The sequence below is a fragment of the Chrysemys picta genome, chromosome 8 (assembly GCF_011386835.1).
Source record: "Chrysemys picta bellii isolate R12L10 chromosome 8, ASM1138683v2, whole genome shotgun sequence".
Taxonomy (NCBI): domain Eukaryota; kingdom Metazoa; phylum Chordata; order Testudines; family Emydidae; genus Chrysemys; species Chrysemys picta.
In genome coordinates, this window is record NC_088798.1 from 3,989,358 (window position 1) to 4,009,790 (window position 20,433).

Consider the following 20,433-nt stretch of genomic DNA (forward strand, 5'->3'; position numbering starts at 1 on the left):
TTCGCAGGGTGGGTTGCTACAGCACTGACACAACCTCAAACTCCAACACATTTGTATTCAAGCAGAGATGTCCTGAAGCCTCTAATCATTTGATGGAGGTAGAAAATTTGAGTCTAAACTGTAAGAGGTGGTGCTGGTGACTTAGACTCTTTCCTTTGAGTTGGTACTGAAACCATGTTCAAACCTAGTATTTGGGGGGCACTGAGGTGCAGACTTACGTGGCCATTCAAAGCCTAGGTACTGACCAGTTGTTGATGTGAAAGTAGAGTTGTTAGTCTGTCCTGTCCAAATTCCAGCTCGGACATTCTGCTTACCAAAATTCCCGTTAAGAGCTGGGTGAAAAATTTTCATCGGAATGATTTTCTGATAAAACAGGTCCTTTTCGTAAAATGGGATTTTTATATGGAAAAATTTTAGTTTGGTGCCAAAAATTTGGTTTTTCCATTGTGAAAATTGAAACGACAACTGCCCTCCAGGAAGGCCTCATCAGCTACACTTTTTAGCAGTGAAATTGACAAAAGGCTTTCATGGGGGGTTGCTGCAACGGAGTGCCTTGACACTCTGCCTCTCATGGTATGTCTGCAGTGCAGGGAAGCCTGGGCTCAGATTCAGCCTTGAGCCCAAATAGCTTTTCTGTCTACACACAAATCTCTTGGATTTGGGCTTGGACCTAGAGTTCTAGGATCCTCTGTGGGTGAAAGGTTCAAGCCCAAGTGAAGCTGGGACTCAGGGTTCAATCCCTGTTGCTTTGCGGTGTAGCTGAAGTTCCACTTGACCTGGGTCCTGGGAGTTCACCAAAGGTATCCCACAATCCTATGGGCCAACTTCCTTTGTCCGCTCTATCCCAAGAATCTCCAATTGATTCAAGTGAAAATGAAAGCCACCCCCCTTGGTCATACAGCAGCTGCTCAGTGAGTCAGTGTTAACTCTTCCTTTGTCTTCTGACCACCAAGCTGCAAATACACCGTCAGAGAGCCTTCTGTGTTTGCAATACTGACCAGCCAGAAAAAGCTTTTTGCTAAGCGCGCTGCATCATGGTCACTGGAGCACAGCCAGATTTTGGTGAATCTCTGGTGTGACGTCAGCACGACTGTGGACTTGAGTAGGATTACCAGAAATAGTATGCATAGCAGCAAATAGTGAAGAAGATGGCAGCTTTGCAAATCTGCCACACTGGTGATCTGTCCGGGGAGCGAATTAAGTGGTTCAAGAGTGAGTGAGTGGAGGACCAAGGACCAGAACTGACCTTGTGCAACTCACCAACGCTGTGCCTGTTTTATGAGGAATTTGACCAGATGCTGGGCACCGCACCAAGGATAGACCCACCTGTGGAGCACGATGACCTGTTCAGCTGGGATGGTGCCCTGATGAATCCAGCATGTGGACTTATGGAAGGCAGTAGCAGGTGCCAAGCAAGTACCATGAAGTAACTTTGTTGCTGAAACCGTCCCCAGAGCAGGCTTTGAAACAGGTTTAGCAGCAAATTCTGTTTGCTGCACCTGAGGAACATCCTGCAGCAGATACCGAGGGGCCGGAAGCCACCTCTGAGCCCGGTAAGTTTCTAGCTCCATGTTAATAGAATAATGGGAGGAATTTCCACTCTATGAACCAATGCAAAATTTATGAGATCCCCTGGCTAGCAGCATGTATCCGCTAATGCCGGACTGTATCCCAGCGACTTGGTGTCCACCCTTCCCTTTCTCCCCACTACGTGGAGTTTAAAGTGTGACTGGGAAATGCCAACAGTAAAGTACACCTTTAAAGAGTATTTTTACTGGAAAGGCACAGATTTTTTTGCTAGGGTAATTCCTGTTTCTTAAAAATATTACATTGCTGTATCTTTAAGTTTGCTGCTCTGTAATCCCTCAAAGGTCTATGGAGTGAGAAACAGTGAACTTTGTGTATGTGTTTGGGAAAATGTTTTCCATTTCCAAATCTAGTCCATTTCAGTTAGAGATACATAGTCCATAGAATAGGGGATAAAATAATTTGTCCCAAGTATGAGTGGGGTTTGAATTTTTGTCCAGAAATGTGCTGGGGGGTCGGGAGGAGGAAGGCTGTGGAGTTTTGCGTATTTGCATGCAACTGTAACAGGATAAGCCATGTGGAAGCTAACACAGCAATCCTGTTGATTCCCTCATGAATTGTGACCCAATCCTGCATGTTGATAGCTGCAAACTTTTCCTGAAGCAAGAACTGCAGATGGGTAGTCATGTTGTGAGGAAGGGCGTATTTTCCAGGGCAGTAAACTTGTACTGGTTGAATATTATTTTTTATATTTATTTTTCAATGATTTTAATAAGTTTAGGCCTTATAGATTGTCAACTTTAAACACATTTAATTTGAATAAAAATCTATATAATTTTTAAAAAAATAATAGATGATCTATCCTGTGTGCAAAGTTACACAAGAAATCTGTGGCAAAGTGGGGACTTGAACCCAGGTCTCCAAATCTTGCTTTTGTTGTCCTCTATTTTAAGTAATGTAGTAAAACTACAGGCTCTTCCTCGTTTAACTGTAAATAAGAGTATACTAGATGTTTGAGAATTTGCTCATAGCAGTTTTGGGATTCTTGGAATATGAACAACAGGGACATTGCACTCCCACTGTCTATGCCAAAAAAGGGAAAGCAATCAAATATGGATGGAACATAAAGTTCTGAAAGATAAATTCTGCCTATAGTTTAAGTAATGCTATTCCATATATCAGAAATATGACTGGTTTAAAGGCAAGACATGTTATGTATCATTGTTACTTAATTTTTAAGGAATGTAGTCTTAGTCTGTTAAAGATATGTACCGTATCTTTCTTCAAACTTTTTTGAAAGTTGAAGTTTAAACAGCTCCGAGAGACTTACTGTAAAAGGTACAAAATGTATTAGTACTGCAGAAGGTATTGCAAATGGTGATGAGGAATGTATAATGTTCCTCTTGGTTGGAAATCTGCTAATTTAAAGAGCTGCTTATTAGTGTAGTTACTGGAATGCTAGGAAAACACGAGATCTATTCCCTTTTCCTAAAGCAGGCTAGATATTTGAGGCTGTTGTGAATTCCAGCATGGGGAATTTTGTAAATGTATGTATCTGTCAGTAGTAGCAGAACGTAAGTAGAAATTTTGGGGATATAATTCTGTCTTCTGAACAATAGTGTGACTAGTTAAATATAAATAGTAAACTTGACTTAAGAATGTGTCTGTCCTGAGATGTCTACTGTACGTGATTTAAATGTATCCAACACCCAGAAGGTCAAGGACTAAGCCATTTACACCAAGTGAAAGAGAACTGAAATTATGATGCCTTCAAAGACCCACCCTCTGCAATAAAAAGGAGTAAAGAAGTTGCGTTGTCTGTTGTGTATTGTATTTAATTGTAGCATTATCAAATATTTTCCTGTTAAATAAACTTAAACTTCAAACATCTCTTTTGCTTTTGTTACACTTTCTTTTCCTTAAATGTGGGTGGGTGGGTAATCTATCCTGACCTAAAACTCCATCTGTGAGATTTCATACAGATCATTTGCAGTTTGGCTATATAGTGTGGGAGAGTCAAAATCAAATGCATATAATCAAGCTTATAAAAGAAGGTTTTTCTCAGTCTCAATTATAGAATAGACTGGTGTCTTCTCATAATGATTAATCAAATAGAGTTGTGAAAGTTGGAGTATACTTTAGTCTTCATGATAGTGTAGAATTTGGGTGGCTGTGAGTTTCCCTGTTGAGAACCTAGTATGGAACGTAGTGAAACTATGGAAGATACCTCTCAAGATCCAGCAGGTCCAAAGGAATGAGGAGAGGTACAGGATGTGTGGATGGCAGCTTGGCCCAACCTGTAAGAAAATCAAACTTGCCAACAAAGAGTTCTCTAGCCATCCAAGGAAGACAAATGATCCTTGTTGGGGATTCAGTGCTCAGAAAAATCGAAAGAACATTCTGCAGAGGACAAGTGGGCAACAGGACAGTATAGTGCCTTCCCGGAGCCAAGACACAAGACTCTAAGATTGGATAGGCGTCTGAAGCCTGCAGGCAAGGATCCATTGGTGATGGTTCATATTAGCACTAATGAGATATCCGTCATGAGATATCTTGCAGATAGTAGATGATTTCAGGGAATTCGGAAGAGTACTTTGACATTCTTCTTCAGCACTCTTCTCTGAGGTGCTTTCTGTCAAAAAGGAAGACAGAAGGCAGAAGATTCTGAAAGTGAATTACTGGCTAGGTAAGTGGTGCAGGGTGGAGGATTTTGGTTTTGTGGAACATTGGTCCACCTTCTATGGGGGAGTTTGGATGGCTTCTACCTCGGCAGAAAAGGGTCCAATCTCCTCAGAGACAGGCTGGCTTAGAGTAGTCAGGAGGGGTTAAACTAGTAGCAAAAGGGAGGGTAAAAAGAGGGAAGATATGAGCACTCAGCACAAAATTAACCAAGGAACCAAAGGACGTGAAGAGAAGAAATTTTTGAATTGCCTATACAGCAATGCTAGGAACCTGGGTAACAACAAGAGGATTTGGAAATACTCCTTTATGAGCATATATTCTATGTAGTTAGTATTACAGAAACATGGAGGGATGATTCACATGATTGGAATGTTAAAACTAATGTTTATAACCTATTTTGGAAGAATTGAGTGGGCAAAAGGGGAGGGCGTGTGGTGTTTCCAAGTCACTGATAACTTGGAAAAAAATGATCTTGAATGCTTATGAATCAGTGTTCTGTCAGATAAAGGATAAGATAGAGTACCAGCTGGTGTCTGCTATAGACCACCAAATCACACTAGGAAACAGGATTACTGCCTCCTTACTCACCTATTTAATATGTAGGGGGAAAAAATCCTGTGTGATCCTGGGGGATTTCAATTTGAGTGACCTGCTGGAGGTCTCATGTTGGAGAATTTCTAAACATTATAGATGACCTCAAAAAGTGCTGCAGCCAACACAATGGAATTCTATATTAGACCTTGTTCTAACATGTAAAGAGGAACTGATCACAGAATTAAAAAAGGGTAGCTTAGGTACAAGTGATCATGACCAGTCACATTTATAATATGTAAATAGTATAAAGGGAAGGCTGCTGTAAAAACAAAGAAATTTATATATAATAAATGGAAGAAAGGGGTACTTGATATTGATGAATATAAATCAGAAGTTAGGAATTGTAGAAAATTGATAAAGGAAGCCAAGGGACACAAGGAGAAACCTATGACCAGAAGAGTTTAGAACAATAAGGAATTTAAGTACATCTCTACCCCAATATAACGCGGCCCGATATAACACGAATTCAGATATAACGCGGTAAAGCAGCGGTTGGGGGGGGGGCAGGGCTGCGCACTCCAGTGGATCAAAGCAAGTTCGATATAACGTGGTTTCACCTATAACGCAGTAAGATTTTTTGGCTCCCGAGGACAGCGTTCTATCGGGGTAGAGGTATATTGGGAACAAAAAGTTCTTCTTTGAGGAATGTCCCTGTGGGTGCTCCACTTTAGGTGTCTTGGCACCCTGCGCTTCTGGTCAGAAACTTGTGGTAGCAGTGCTCTGGTTAGCCGCGCATGCACAGCAGCTGTCTCATGCCGCTCTGAGCAGTTACCTCATGTGTGCAGCCAAGCGTTACCCAGTTCCTCCTCTACCATCTCTGGTTTTGGTCAGAACGAGAGCAGTGCCCTTCACAGCTCTCATATTCCTCTAATCTCTGCCCCTTTTTCAGTTATTTCCCTCGTTATTGATTTCTCCTTTCATTTTTGTTTTGTCTACGATTAAAAATTTTTTTTTTCCCTCCCTGCCTCAGGTGGGTAGTCACCGAAGAGGCATTAGACCAGGACTATTCTCATTCTTTATTCAGCTTAGCCTCTCGGATATGCCTGTCTCTCCAAGTTTCAAGCGCTGTCAGACGTGCAGACTTTCAATACCAGGGACAGACGGCCGCTCGCAGTGTGTCCATTGCCTGGGGGAGACACATTCCCCAAAAGTGTCCCTGCTGCAAGAAACTCACAGTGAGGACAAGGAAGGCTACGGCCCTCCAACTAAAACTTTTAATGATGGAGAGATCCCTCTGATCCCGAGTCCACGACACCTCCTCGCCAGTCCTCACCTGCAGCTGCCTCAGATACGGGGTCCTCGTCAAAAATGGCTGCTAAGAACCCTGGTCCTAAAAAAGACCCCAAAAAGCGGTCTCAGGAGCTGTGGAGAGGCCTAAGGGAAGTGTCTTGTACTGGTAGCATAGGTTGCCCAGAGTGAATCGTAGTTATCTCCTGTGCGCCAGGTGGATAGTGACGTGGAAGTAAGCGTCCTGTAGGTAGAGGGCCGAGAGTAAACCTTTCTCCAATGCCGAAATTATGGTTGCTAGGGTTACCATCTTGAAGTGCAGTGTTCTCACAAACTTGTTCAGTTTGCGGGAACTGGACCGAGGAATTCTGCAAACTATATTCCGACAATGGGGATTCCCCTCAATAGACCTTTTAGCCACGACCCACAATGCCAAATGCCCGCAAAGTTGCTCCTGAGCGGGACTGGGACACAACTCTTTGGGAGAGGCCTTCCTTATGAAATGGGAGGCCACGCTCTTGTATGCCTTCCCTCCAATCCCCCCGTTGAGCCGTGTCCTACACAAGGTTAGACAAGATGACGACTCTGGGATTTTTGATTGCACCAACGTGGCCCAGACAAACATGGTTCCCATACCTGGACCAGTTGGCTGTCAGATCACCATGAACCCAGGATGCCTCCCTAACCCCAACATTTCAACACTTCATCTCAAGGCCTGTTTAGTCCATGGCTGGCAGAACTAGAAACATGCTGTTCTAAGGAAGTTCAAGACATTATACTAAACAGTGGACGTTCTCTCCACACACAAAACATGTGCACACAAGCGTAAAAGATTCTCTATCTGATGCCGAGACAAGCAGATCATTCCACAATCGGCCCCGTTACCTACTATCCTTGATTACATATTGACACTAAAAAAATCTGGCCTCTCGACTAGCTCACTCAGAGTGCATTTATTAGACATCACCACTTTTCACGACAAGATGGACGGACTCACTGTTTTCACCCATCCACTGACTAAACGCTTTCTGAAGGGTATAGAGAACACTTATCCCACATTAAGGGACCCGACCCCTATGTGGGACCTCAACCTTGTTCTCCGTGCCCAATGGGCAAACCCTTCGAATTGCTAGCAACCTACTTGTTTCTACACTTATCCATGAAGGTTGCCTTTTTAGTAGCTATCATATCATCATGAAGGGTGGGAGAGTTGTGTGCCCCAATGGCACACCCACCTTATACCACATTCCTCAAGGACAAAGTCATCCTACGCCCACACACTAAATTCATACCCAAGGTCGCCTCCTCCTTCCAGCTCAATGAACCCATTTATTTACCTGTATTCTTTCCCAAGCCGCATGCCGACAACAGGGAGGTGTCCCTTCATATGCTAGATGTCCGCAGAGCACTGGCGTTCTATATAGAGAGAACAAAAACGTTCAGAAAATTGTCTAGGCTATTTGTATCCACAACAGAGGCCATACCATTTCCAAACAGAGACTTTCTAAATGGATCTCTAATTGTATCCAATTACGTTACCAAAATTACAATCTGCAAGCTCCTTCTGGACTTTGCACACACTCTACTAGAGCTATGTCCATATCCATAGCCTTTCTCAAACATGTACCCATCACTGACATTTGTAAAGCAGCTACATGGACATCGCCCCATACTTTCGCCAAACATTATGCCCTGGAGCAGCAGTCAGCTGCAGACGCTCACTCTGGACTATAGGTGCTCTCCACTGTACATACGGAGGGTCACTGCTCTTTAGTCACCTAAATTAGAACACCCACAGGGACACTCCTTGAAGAAGAAAAGGTTACTCACCTTGTGCACTAACTGAGGTTCTTGGAGATGGTTGTCCCTGTGGGTGTTTCACTACCCACCCACCCTCTCCTCTACTTCAGAGTTTCAGCTCGATCCTCTGGGGTAAAAAAGGAACTGGGTAATGGGTGGCTGCATGCGCGAGGTAACCGCTTGGAGCGGTGCAGGATGGCTGCTGCGCATGCACAGCCAACTGGGGCAGTGCTACCATAAGTCTCCAACTAGAAGTGCAGGGTGTGAAGACCCTAAAGTGGAGCACTCACAGGGACAACCATCTTGAAGAACCTCCGTTACTGCACAAGGTCAGTAACCATCTGAATTTTGACGATAGTATTGGTTCATTACTGGATGGAAATGGTGGAATTATCAATAAATAATGCACAAAATTCACAAGTGTTCAATAAAGATTTCTGCTCTGTCTTTGTGGGGAAAAAGCAGATGATGCAGTCTCATCATATGGTGGTAATACATTTCCATTCCACTAGTATCTCTGGAGTGTGTTAAACAGGGACAATTAAAGTTAGACATTTTAAAATCAGCAAGTCCAGATAACTTGCATTCAGGAGTTTTAAAAGAGCTGACTGAGGCGCTTGCTGGACCATTAATGTTGATTTTCACTATGTCTTGGAACACTGGGGAAGTTCCAGAAGACAGGACAAAAGCTAATGTTGTGCCAGCTTTTGAAAAGGGTGAACAGGATGACCTGGGTAGTTATAGGTCTTGTCAGCCTGACATAGATCCTGGGCAAGATAATGGAGTACCTGAATTGGGACTAAATTAATAAAAAATGAAAGAAGGGTGATTAAGGAAAATCAACATGTGCTTATGGGAAATAGATCCTGTCAAGCTAACTTGATATATATATATTTTTTTATGAGGTTACAAGTTTGGTTGATAAAAGTAATAGTATTGAAGTAATATACTTAGACTTCTGTAAGGCATTTGACTTGGGTCCTCACGACATTTTGATTAAAAAAGTAGAACAATATAAAATTAACATGGCACACATTAAATGCATTAAAAATTGGCTAATTGATAGGTCTCAAAATGTAACTATAAACGCAAAATCATCACTGAGCGGGTGTTACCAGTGGGATCCCAGAAGGATTCTTTCTTGGCCCTATGCTATTTAACATTTTTACCAATGACATGGAAGAAAACATAAAACCATCACTAATAAATTTGCAGATGACACAGCAATTGGGAGAGTGGTAAATAATGAAGAAGACAGGTCATTGATTCAGAGCAATCTGGATCACTTGGTAAACTGGGCACAGGTAAACAATATTTGTTTTAATATGGCTAAATATAAATGGATATATCTAGGAACGAAGGATGTAGGCCATAGTCATGGAATGGGGGAGACTGACTCTGAAAAAGATGTTAGGGTTGTGGTGGATAATCAGCTGAATATGAGCTCTGGGATTCATAAGCAAGGGAATCTTGAATAGGAGTATAGATGCTTTTACCTCTGTTTTTGGCATTGGTGGGACGCTGCTGGAATATTGTAGCCAGGTCTGATCTTGATAATTCAAGAAGAAAGTTGATAAATTGGAGAGGGTTCATAGAAGAGCCATGGGAATGATTATAGATTAGAAAACCATTGCTGAAACCCTGCATTTGGTTAAGCATTGTATTCTGTAACCTATAATTCATTAAAGTGGTAAAATATTAAGATCATGTTTTGTTTTTAAAGGAAAGCAACTGCTTCCCTTATCCAGCAGTGTGCACAGTGGAGTGGGACAATCAACATGGCAGCCAGCTGGAGAAACCTCAAACCTGGTCCGTATGAGAAACCAGTCTCTAGGACAGTCTGCTCCTTCTCTTACTGCTGGCTTGGTGAGTCTGATATTTTCTGATTTCTATTTTCCAAATAAAACTACCTCGTGAAAAGTTATTTGATCCTTTTCTTCAATAACTTTTCTATTAGGCTAACTCAACTATTTATCATGATGAGAGCTGCCTGGAAATTTTTCTTTTCTGGAAAATGGAATTTTTAGCTTGTCTTGGGCAGCTGTCTCTTGGGAATGCCCTGTTTCCCAGACAGCCAGCTCCCTGGGGGATTGGGCAGCATAGGGTGACAGCTGCTCAGGGATCTGGGGCAGCCTGGGCTGGCAGGAAACCATGTAAGTAGGCTGGCTGGGCATCTTTCCTGGCTGCTTGCCTTGTTTCTATCAAAAATTTCAACAGAATTGACATGTTCCCGTGGAATGTTTCGATTCCATTGAATCTGCATTTTCCTGCTGAAAAGTCTATCAGAAAATTTTTGACCAGCTCTAGTCATGATTGCTTTTGATACAACTCTCTCTGAAATGGAGACCTTTAGCTCTTGATGTTCCTTTCTTCTTAAGTACTGTAATTGACAAAGCACCAGGAAAAAAGTCAAAAGCACAAGACTGGGGAAGAGAAGATGAAAATAATCCTTAGATTTCCATTTAGTGATATATATTAAATAGCTATCCTGTACTTTGGAACACAGATTGATAGGCTTCATTCCCATTTCTAGAGAGTGTTTACATGGATAATGTGTGTTTATGTAGGTCACACAAGATAAATTTTGGTGTCACAATCTCTGTTTTTTCAGGTTGTTATATAACTTGCTGTAATATATAGATTGGGATTGGTTTAATAAAAAGGTTAAAATGATGTATCCTTTGTATAATTTAGATTGCAAGTCCTCTGGGATAGTGGCTGTGGATTCACATAACGCAGCACCTAGCACACCATAGCTACTGAGTGATCTGTGACAGCCTGACAATATCCTATAATACCCTAAATAAGCCTTATGGGATTCAAGTTAATTTAAACCTTATTGAAATAAGTTTAACACCTTTGGCGTACATTATATTAAAAACGCAGTTGTGTATGTGTTTGTGTTTATTGTGGATTTTTATGTACCTTCCCTAGTAAGGAGGGGGGATGCTAATAAGCTTCCTTCATTATCAGCTTTTGAAGCCACTCCCCTGGGGAGATATGTATATACTAGTTCACACTGGATTTTCCAGAGACTAACAGACAAAGACAAACTTTTGGATGGAAAGCCTGAGTTTAAGCTGGCTCAGTGCCTGCCCTTCTTCCTGATCCAGACAACAGGCAGGACTCCTGGTTCACAGAAGGCCCCAATCCTTAGGACAGGTTTGGAAGGACTGAGCCTGCCAGAACATATTCTAGGGTGATGTCTGATAAGCTTGTTAGCACGCGTATAGGTTCTTTTGTTGTTTTTAATTTATTTTCTCTGTAATGAGTTTTACATTAAGAATAAAATAGACTTGCATAGGAAGTGCTGCATGGTAACTGTTGACAATCACTCTGTCATCAGTCTCTGAAGAGAAGTAAGCAGGTCAGTTTAGGCAGATTGTATTTTCCAGCAAAGACTATGAAGAAAGGGAACTGTACAGCCTGGGAATATCCGGGTCAAAACGGGGAGAGATGCGGGTCTCCACCCAGAAAGGCAATGGCTGGGGAGCTGGAATCCAAGAATGGGTGCCCTTGCTGAATCACTGAGGAGAAATACAGGTGCAGTTGCCCTGAATTGTCACAAAAGCCAAATCCTAAACTGAGTTAAAGGATTCAACATGAATGAATAACTTGTCAGCTCTGGGAATGGTCAAGTTTTGGAAATTCGGACATAAGTTACTGTCTTATAATTTTGTTTCGGAAATAACAGATGTCTGGCATCAAATGGACCGTTCAAAATGAAATTTAAATCTTTAAAGAACAAAAATCTATGTATTTGCATTATTGGTAATTTTGGTTTTAAAATACATAGTTTTCATCTATGTACATTAGTCATGTCAATGGACTGACATTTTTGTGATTTGGCTTAATTGTACGGTGTCTTAGTTTGGTGGCTGTCTGCAGGCCTGGTTCTACCCATTTTTGTTAGATACATAATCTTTCCAGGGGTTTGTAACTTGACTGTAGCAAAACAAAGACAAAATGTTCTGACTTGTATCTTGGCACCCAACTGCTTATTTCAGGAGGATTTAAAAAGTATATTAAATATTTTAAAATAAAGGCTGACCTTTCTCTAGAACAAGGCAGATATGTTTCAGATTAGTTTTATATCCTGCGCTAATGAAATTGGCCAGTTTTATAAATAAAAAAATACCGTGAGGTTCTTAGTTTGGACTGCTGCTTTGTTAGTATTTTAATGATAAACTGTTGAGTTAGTGGATGTAACTTTTATATTATTTAATTGGTTCCAGACATGCTAACTCATAAACTCTTCCTACTACATAGTGACATGATAAATTTGTACTTTTTGGCTCTATTGGCGCTTTCTGTGGTACTTATTGAAAGATTAAAAAAGCAAATTGGTTACCAAGGGCTTTTCTAAAGGTGTGGTTCACAAAAATTTTAGTGCTGCGGCCCATTTAGAGAGATTTTAAAACTTGGTGGCTCACCACAACCAAATACCATTTTTTGGCACACTCAGGACACTAAATTCAGGAGTTCAGGATGCTAGCTTCAAGAGGGACGCTAGAGTTTGAGTGGTTTTGTGACTTTATTCAACTGCATACAGTTTGTTTAATTGTATAAACGGATCTCATCCAGATTTTTAGAACTATAATCTTTAAAAAGGGATTTTTTGGTTTTTGGACGTAGCTAGGATTTTAGTGGGAAGAATAGTCATGTTTCAAACTGCATAGTTGAACAATGTTTGGTTGAGACTCTGATAGCGCCAGACAGAAGGGCATTTTCCAAGTTGAAACAATTTCTGTGTTTAGTTTCCACAGAATTCATTGCTGAAAACCCAAACTCAGACAATGAAGTGAATGGAAGCAGCACTTTTACAGCTTCATCGCTGAATTCTTTGTAGTCTTCTTCAAGAGAAATCCAAAATTCCTGGTTTGTTAAATTTGAAAACTTTAGTCTTCGTTTTGTGATCACTAAACAGTTCTAAGAGATTTTCTTGAGGTGAGATAGTTAAGGTTGGAATGGAGTCAGCTGTTACTGAGAATGGGTTTTGAATCCAGTCAGTATCTGGAGATTCTTATTCAACTCCAGGAAGTTAATAATGAAAATGGGAATACAATCCAGACAAATGAGTTAATATTTGGTCTTTAATAGTGTTTTGATCACTTTAATTCTGTTCTTTTAAAAAGTCTGATAACACTGGATCTCAGTAATTTCCTTTTCCTTGTGACCTCTTTAAAGACAAACCTTCATGAATCCCCCAGTTTTCTTTCATATCTACATATTTATATTTTTACCTTGAAGTTTTAGGTGAAGTGCATTCAGCTGGATACAAATGTTCACCAGGTAAGCTAACATAGTCAGGAAGTCCACATTGTACATATAATCTGCAAGGTCTGTTTTCCCAAAGACAAAAATTCTGATTGTGTCACAATTCAGACGTGTTGTGACACACTTCCCACATGCCAATCTCCCGAGTTCAACGTGAAACAGAAGCTGAGTGTGGTCAGAGCCCATGTCTTCGCACAGCATATTAAAACAGTGTGTTCGCTGCCAGGGATTTTTATAAAATTAACAGGTTTAAGAACACTGTTGAGGGCCTCATGTACTTCAGGTTGCAACCTCTTTCTTTCCAAAGCTTGGAGATGAATCATTCAGTGTGTCCAAATTGCTGCTTGTGCCACTTTACTCATGCAGCAACCCCGCTCTGCTTTCTGCTGCCCCAACAGTGCACAGTTCCACACACACATCCCAGTTAGGATCTTCATCCACTATGAATTTATCAACCATCTTGAATATTTCCTCACCAGTTATTTGGATTGGTATATGGATTGGTATTTATTTGCAAAATAAAAGTTCTTCAACTATTGTGCCTGTTTTGACAAGTCTTATATAACATAGAAGCTGAGCCATTTTGGCTGTCTGTAGATTCATCAAGCTGCGGTGCAAAATATTGACTCTTCTTAACTTGTTTTATCAACTAGTCCTGGACATTTTCTCCAAGATTATCAGTGCATCGACGGATGATATTTGATATAGGACTGGTTTTCAGTGCTATGGCTGTTTATTCCCCATCATAATTCGACCTGTCTGGTGCTGGTGGAAATAGAAGGATTTCACCAATGTTGTGCACTTGTTTACATTTTGCAATTCACATGGCCACAACATAACATGCTTCTAAGGCTTTTTGAGAAACAGTTGCTTCTTTAGACATAACTTTTGTTTTGCTGCTTCAGTTCTTCTTGTTTCTGGGCTCTGATTTACGAATTCTAGGTGTTTGGTTTCTAAAGGTCTTAGTAGTTTCCCTGGCCTCATACTTTAATTTACTAACATTTGAAAACAAATGACACATTGTGGCTATGGACTTTGTACAGTAATATCAAGACCTGAAAAATCCAAACATTAGGTGGTGGTGTCATATTGTCTACTTTTCTGTTTAACATTATTAAAATCCTTTTTGTCTTCAGCTGAGGTTAGCTACATGTAAGCTTAGCAGTTGGAAAAAATTGTTCCATTATAAACAAGATGCACACGTCTCTCCCTCAGCACCCTTCCCCTATCTCCTAGTGTTGGTGCTGCTGCTTCTGGTGCTAGGAGCTTCTTGGCGCTCTGCTCCAGCAGGGGATTTTAGCTGAGACACTTTCTGCTGAAGGCTACCTGCATAAGATGCAGACCCGTAGATAAGATTCAATTTTTTTTTAAAGCCTACTTTAATAGTCTTTTAATTAGGAAACTCCCCTGCCCTTCCCCCACAAAACAATTGTTATTGTTAAAGGCATGTTTTGTTAAAGGAATGTGGATTACATTTTTTCCCAAACGCTTGTGCCTCTCCTATGAACCCTTTGTGATTCCCCAAGGAAGCTATGGTTCACAGTTTGGGAAGCACTGTTCTACAGTAAACTTTTTGACTTAAAAGAATGGAGTTGAGCTGTAATGTTGAAATTTTAATACTTGCCTCAATGTGTGCTGTAGTGCTCAGGCACAGATGCATGTGATCACACTCTATTTTCATTGCTCTATACTCACTTACATTGGGGTTAATTAAGGATAGAGATTCAGATGTAAAGCCATGACTCTGAATTTCATTGCTTTTGTTGGTTTAAATCAGAACTTTTAAAATTATTTTAACAGTTGTTAGTATTCAATTTTATACTGAGATGGGTTCCAAAACAATGACTAATAGCTTGTGGCAAGATGAACACTGAATTAAATGTAATGAATTCTGGGACTTTGGAACTACTTACATGTTTGGAGCTGTTTTAGTATGCTTGTGGTATTGGAAGATGTTTTACAAATTACAACAGGAAAAGGCTCCTTGCCAGGAGAATTAATCACTTCGGAAAAATGGCTCTGAAAAGAGAGAGATTAATATTGACATTATACTCCTCTATTTATCTATCTGTTGATTCTCAGAGTTTGAACTTTTGTAGCGGTATGTATGTCATTTCAGAATGTTCATTATATGTTTCCATAAAATAGATGGAACAGGAAGAGAAAATGGCAATCTAGTGCCAAAAAGGTGGAATGTTGAAAAGAGTCATCTTTACTGCATGCACTTGAGTGGCTTGTTTCTGCTCCCACTCGTTTGACAATCTGGACTTGGTTTTCCTGTGGTGTTTGAATTTGCTAGGTGGAGTGGCCTGTCATGGGCCTCCAAAAGTGTTTTTATTTTTATGTTTTATTTTATTGTTTATCCCCCCCCCTCTGTTTCCAGCTGCACTACTTCTACAGGCTGGCTCCTGTGCTTCAGTTGCTATCTCTTAGATTTTGAACACATTCATGAAGTAAATTGATAAAGTAACAATAACAAACCTGCAGAGACTGGAGTGCAGCTTTTTAAACAAATAAGACTGACAACTAAGTTGCTTATGAATATTAGCTCACAAACACCTAAGAGTGTTCTAGATTGTCAGAAACCCAATTTACAGGTAGGGGAAAATGTTTCTGCATTTACATATGTGGCAATCTGGATCCATGGGCTTCAAGTAGCAGAGCCCATTGGATCCTTGACTCTGGGAGGAAAAAGCCTGTACAGACTCACCGTGCTCAGTACTCTCCTCTAGAGGGAGCCCAGCATTGGCAGATGCCAATCAAGCCTATTGGGCCTTTTAAATGTATGTAAGGACTTTCAGGTGGTGACCTCACTCCATTCTTCTGCTGAATCCCTCTAACTCTTATAGCCATAAAGTAGCTATGGTTCTACTAGAGTGACCATGAGTCCTGCAGATGGCGAACACCTGGAAGTTTTTTACAGTATTTGCAGACATTAGAGGACTCTACCACCTAGCTGTGATGGTCATGGAAAACTTGACCTTTTTGACATGCTTTCTGATCATAAGTCTGAGAGAGTCTGGGTGAGTTTCATGTACAGCTTGCAGGTTCTAAGTTAGCGGTATGAGTTCAGGAAAAGGACTTGGGCATTATTGTGAACAACTCAGTGGAGACCTGTGTTCAATATGCTGTCAAAAAAAGCAAACAATAAGTTAGTATGTTTAAGGAATGGGTTGGAGAATAATACATAAAATATTATAATGCTATTAGGTAAATCAGTGGTTGGCTTTCAAAGGATATTGCAGAATTCATCTGGATTGGCTAGTGAGAATGTTAGGGGATGGAAAAATTCTCATTGAGAGTGTGAAAAAACTGAAATTGTTTACTTTATGAAAGAGTCCAATAAAAGGGGACATGATCAAAATATACTAAATGAATGGTCTAGAGAAGATAGATCATGAGCTTGTCTTCTGTCTCGTAACACAAGAACCAAGGGAAAATTCTTTCAAACAATGAGCTTTCAGACAGTGGAATTCATTGACACAGGATGTTGGTTAGACTATGAACTTGACAAAATTCATGGATGTTTAAGTAGATAACAAGAATATTCAGAATCATAGCTAATTAAAAAAAGGGCTTAAACTAATTTTTAAACTGTTAGAGCAGGGGTGGCCAACATGAGCCTGAGAAGGAGCCAGAATTTACCAATGTACATTGCCAAAGAGCCACAGTAGTAAGTCAGCAGCCCCCCATCAGGTCCCCCACGCCGCTTCCAGTGCCTCCCGGCAGCCGCGCCGATCAGCGCCTCCCCCTTTCTCCCTGCACCTCCCAATCAGCTATTTTCAGCATGGAGGAGGCTCTGAGAGGGAGGGGGGAGGAGCGAGAGCACTGCAGGCTCAGGGGAGGGGGCGGGAAGAGGTGGAGTGGCGACAGGGCCTGTGGCAGAGCCAGGGGTTGAGCAGTGAGCAACCCTTCCCACCCCCCGCACATTGGAAAGTTGGCACCTGTAACTCCAGCCCTGGAGTTGGTGCCTGTACAAGGAGCTGCATATTAACTTCTGAAGAGCCACAGGTTGGCCACCCCTGTGTTAGAGGTTAGAATGAGATCTTCATGGGGCAGATGACCCCATATGTCCCTGTTTCAGGGTTTTTTGCACGTTCTTCTGAAGTATTTGGCCACTGTCAGAGACAAAGTTCTGAAATACCTGGACTACCATTATGGTGCCAAATGTGAGAAGAACAGATGTCTTAGGATTCATATAGAACCCCTCAAGCACTATTTGCTCCTCCTCATGGAAAAGAAATATCTGACAGTAAATGTTGCATGTTGGGTAAAATGCAGTTTCCTGGAAGGACTGAGAGAACTTTCTACCCTCTCAGGGTATCAGATACTAAGATGGTCCCAGAAGAAGAGCAATAGATGATCCCATCTTCTGGGTCAGCAAAAGGACAATGATCCGAGGAGAGAAATTACTTTGAAGGGGCCTGTCAGTAGAAAGATAGTGGCTTCTGTGAAGAACCTTTGAATTTTTGGGTTTTTTTCTACTCTGTCTGCCTGGTATAAAACGTATACAGCAGACTGAAGCTTGTAGATGACTGCAAAACTTTAGCAGATCCATGGAGGCCAATTATCATAGAATCATAGGACTGGAAGGGACCTCCAGAGGTCATCTAGTCCAGTCCACTGCACTCATGGCAGGACTAAGTATATCTAGACCCTGACAGGTGTTTGTCTAACCTGCTCTTAAAAATCCCCAATGATGGAGATTCCACAACCTCCCTAGGCAATTTATTCCAGTGCTTAACCATCCTGACAGTTAGGAAGATTTTCCTAATGTCCAATCTTAAACCTCCCTTGCTGCAATTTAGCTCTTTGCTTCTTGTCCTATCCTCAGAGGTTAAGAAGAACAATTTTTCCTCCCTCCTCCTTGTAACAACTTTTTATGTACTTGCAAACTGTTATGTCCCATCTCAGTCTTCTCTTTTCCAGACTAAAGAAATCCATTTTTTTCCAATCTTCCCTCATACTTACCTTTAATCATTTTTGTTGCTCTTCTCTGGACTTTCTTCAATTTGTCCACATCTTTCCTGAAATGTGGTGCCCAGAACTGGACACAATACTCCAGTTGAGGCCTAATCAGCGCAGAGTAGAGCGGAAGAATTACTTCTCGTGTCTTGCTTACAACACTCCTGCTAATGCATCCCAGAAGGATGTTTGCTTTTTTTGCAACACTGTTGACTCTCATTTAGCTTGTGGTCCACTATGACTCTCAGATCCCTTTCTGCAGTACTCCTTCCAACCAAGCTGTGGTTCCAACCAAGCTTCCTTTTCTGGGCTAAGCACTTTTGTTCGTATGCAGTGCCACATGCCACATTATTTGGATGATATCCAGAGTCATGGTCTTGACTGCATCAGCTAAAAGATCTTTGTAACTGAAACAATATACTGTACATTGGATTAATTTTCCAAGGCCAGAGTAACAACTCTTCCTTTTAGAAGCAGTGTGCTCTTTGGAGAAGTTAGAAATGATCCAGTAATCTGTATCCACTTCTTAGAACTATGGTCTACCCTATGACAGGCCTATGAGTTGGAGCTCTAGTTTGTATTTTAAAAGGAACAACATATTCAGTGTCTTGAGTCTATTTGCCTTGGAAAAAGTCTGAGGCAGTTCACTTTCAGCTACCTTCATTCCCAAAGACCTGACTACAAGCTCCTTTCAAGTTTTGAGCAGTCAGCTAGAAAGTGCAAGGGCCTAGATGCAAAGCCCCCACAGCAGGGGAAGCTGAGAGACTCCTTACATGCTTGACTCCAGACAACATTGGACCAATGGGTCCAAGACACACATGTTCCCCAATAAAATTCCCCAATCATGAATGTGTATAGTTGCACAGAGCTATGCAGATGGGATAGTGAGGGGATGGTTGGAGTGGTGGGCTCAGTGGAATTTGAGGTTGGGGCTGTTGGAAGTCTGACGACATCCGTAGTGGGGCAGAATTACGGTTGTAGTTTATTCTCTCTGATGTACGGTCATGTGGTGTGCATTTTTGGTGGAGGAGAGGGTATGTATCATTGGTTGCCTTAAGTTTTTCATTTTCTTGCTTTTTAGGTTTTGTTTTAGGTATGTCATATATAGCCCAACCTTAATTGACACACAACACTGTTTTTGTGTATTAATATTGATAAGTACTCAAAAGCATATACAAAAATGGTGTTTGAGAGTATTATTGGCTCTGCTCTCTGACAGCAGAAGCAGAACTCTTCTTTAGTACAGAATGGTCTATTTCAGAATTGTATTAATTCCTTGCTACTGAATAAATGTGTGTGGTGTATGTCTGTGAAAACCTCAGTAATTCGCGGTTGCTTCCAATGTTAATTCTAATTTTTTCCATCCATGTGCGGAATGAATTTTGTTACGTGCAGCACCAATATTGAGGTAATATGCGGATATGTGCTATCACTTCTGTACTTTCGCGGCAGTCCTTATTCCACCAAGAGCACACAACGTCTTACTGCTAGTACCTAGCTGGGTCTTAGGGAAGGTCTGTCTTCAGGTGACATCGGCAGTACCTATCAGTACATGCTTTGCAAACTATACATTTAAATGCACCACTGAAATGCAACCACCTCTGGGGAGGAAAGTCAGCAGCCAGCTAGGCCAACCGCACAGAGAGCACCCTGCAGTAGTTTGAAAAGAGAAGAGGAATTTTGGATAGGAAGAATCTTTTCCTTTTATGCAAAATGCTGGAGATATTTAATGTTCAGACAGGGCTTCATCTGTAAAGGTCTTATCTGAATGTAAAATATAATGCCGCAATATTAGAAATCAAAGTGAATGTTTCTTTTTAAATCAGGACACTAAGGCTCAAAATAATTTTAAAAAACACTCAAATTCCCCTTACTACCATCCTCTTGTATTAACAATACAAAGCACTCTAAAAGTCCTATAGACTATTCAACCTTCATGTTTATATTTTTACACTGGATCAGCTTGGACAATTAAAGTAGCACAGTCAAGTTCACCTTCAGAGTCTCATGCACAGATAAAATGTTCCAGTGTCTTGGTTATTACAGTGAAACACACCTAGCTTTGTAAATTTACACGGCACTTTACAAACACATGGGCTCAGGCAAACTTTCACTTCACATGAAGTTCTCCCACTTCTTTCCTTGAGGCCACTCACATGAGTAACAGCTAAGTGAGTAATACTTTGCAGGATCAGGCCCCTAGATAAACCATGTGGTCCTCCTGCCACAAAAAACTTTGTAAACATTGCTAGGGGTTGTTTAAATCTACAACAGGGAATTGTTGTCATTGGAAATCAGACAAAAACAGTCACACAAACATTTCCATTAGTACTAGTTTTGGTAATTTCCTTTAAAAACACA

The 20,433-nt window shown here is 41.1% G+C and overlaps 1 protein-coding gene across 10 annotated transcripts in view; it reads left to right on the plus strand.

Annotated features, from left to right (window-relative positions):
• Positions 1 to 20,433, plus strand: part of MAST2 (microtubule associated serine/threonine kinase 2) — a 325,477-nt gene that overhangs the window by 40,738 nt on the left and 264,306 nt on the right. For 7 of the 10 annotated variants that reach the window (XM_065553746.1, XM_065553747.1, XM_065553748.1 and 4 more), the window contains exon 3: positions 9,554 to 9,696. The exons of 2 other annotated variants lie outside the window; for them this stretch is intronic. In XM_065553746.1, coding sequence (XP_065409818.1) covers positions 9,554 to 9,696 — 143 coding nt within the window. Of the gene's footprint in view, positions 1 to 9,553; positions 9,697 to 20,433 lie in introns of those variants that run through there. One more of the 10 variants, XM_065553756.1, reaches the window with a different exon arrangement.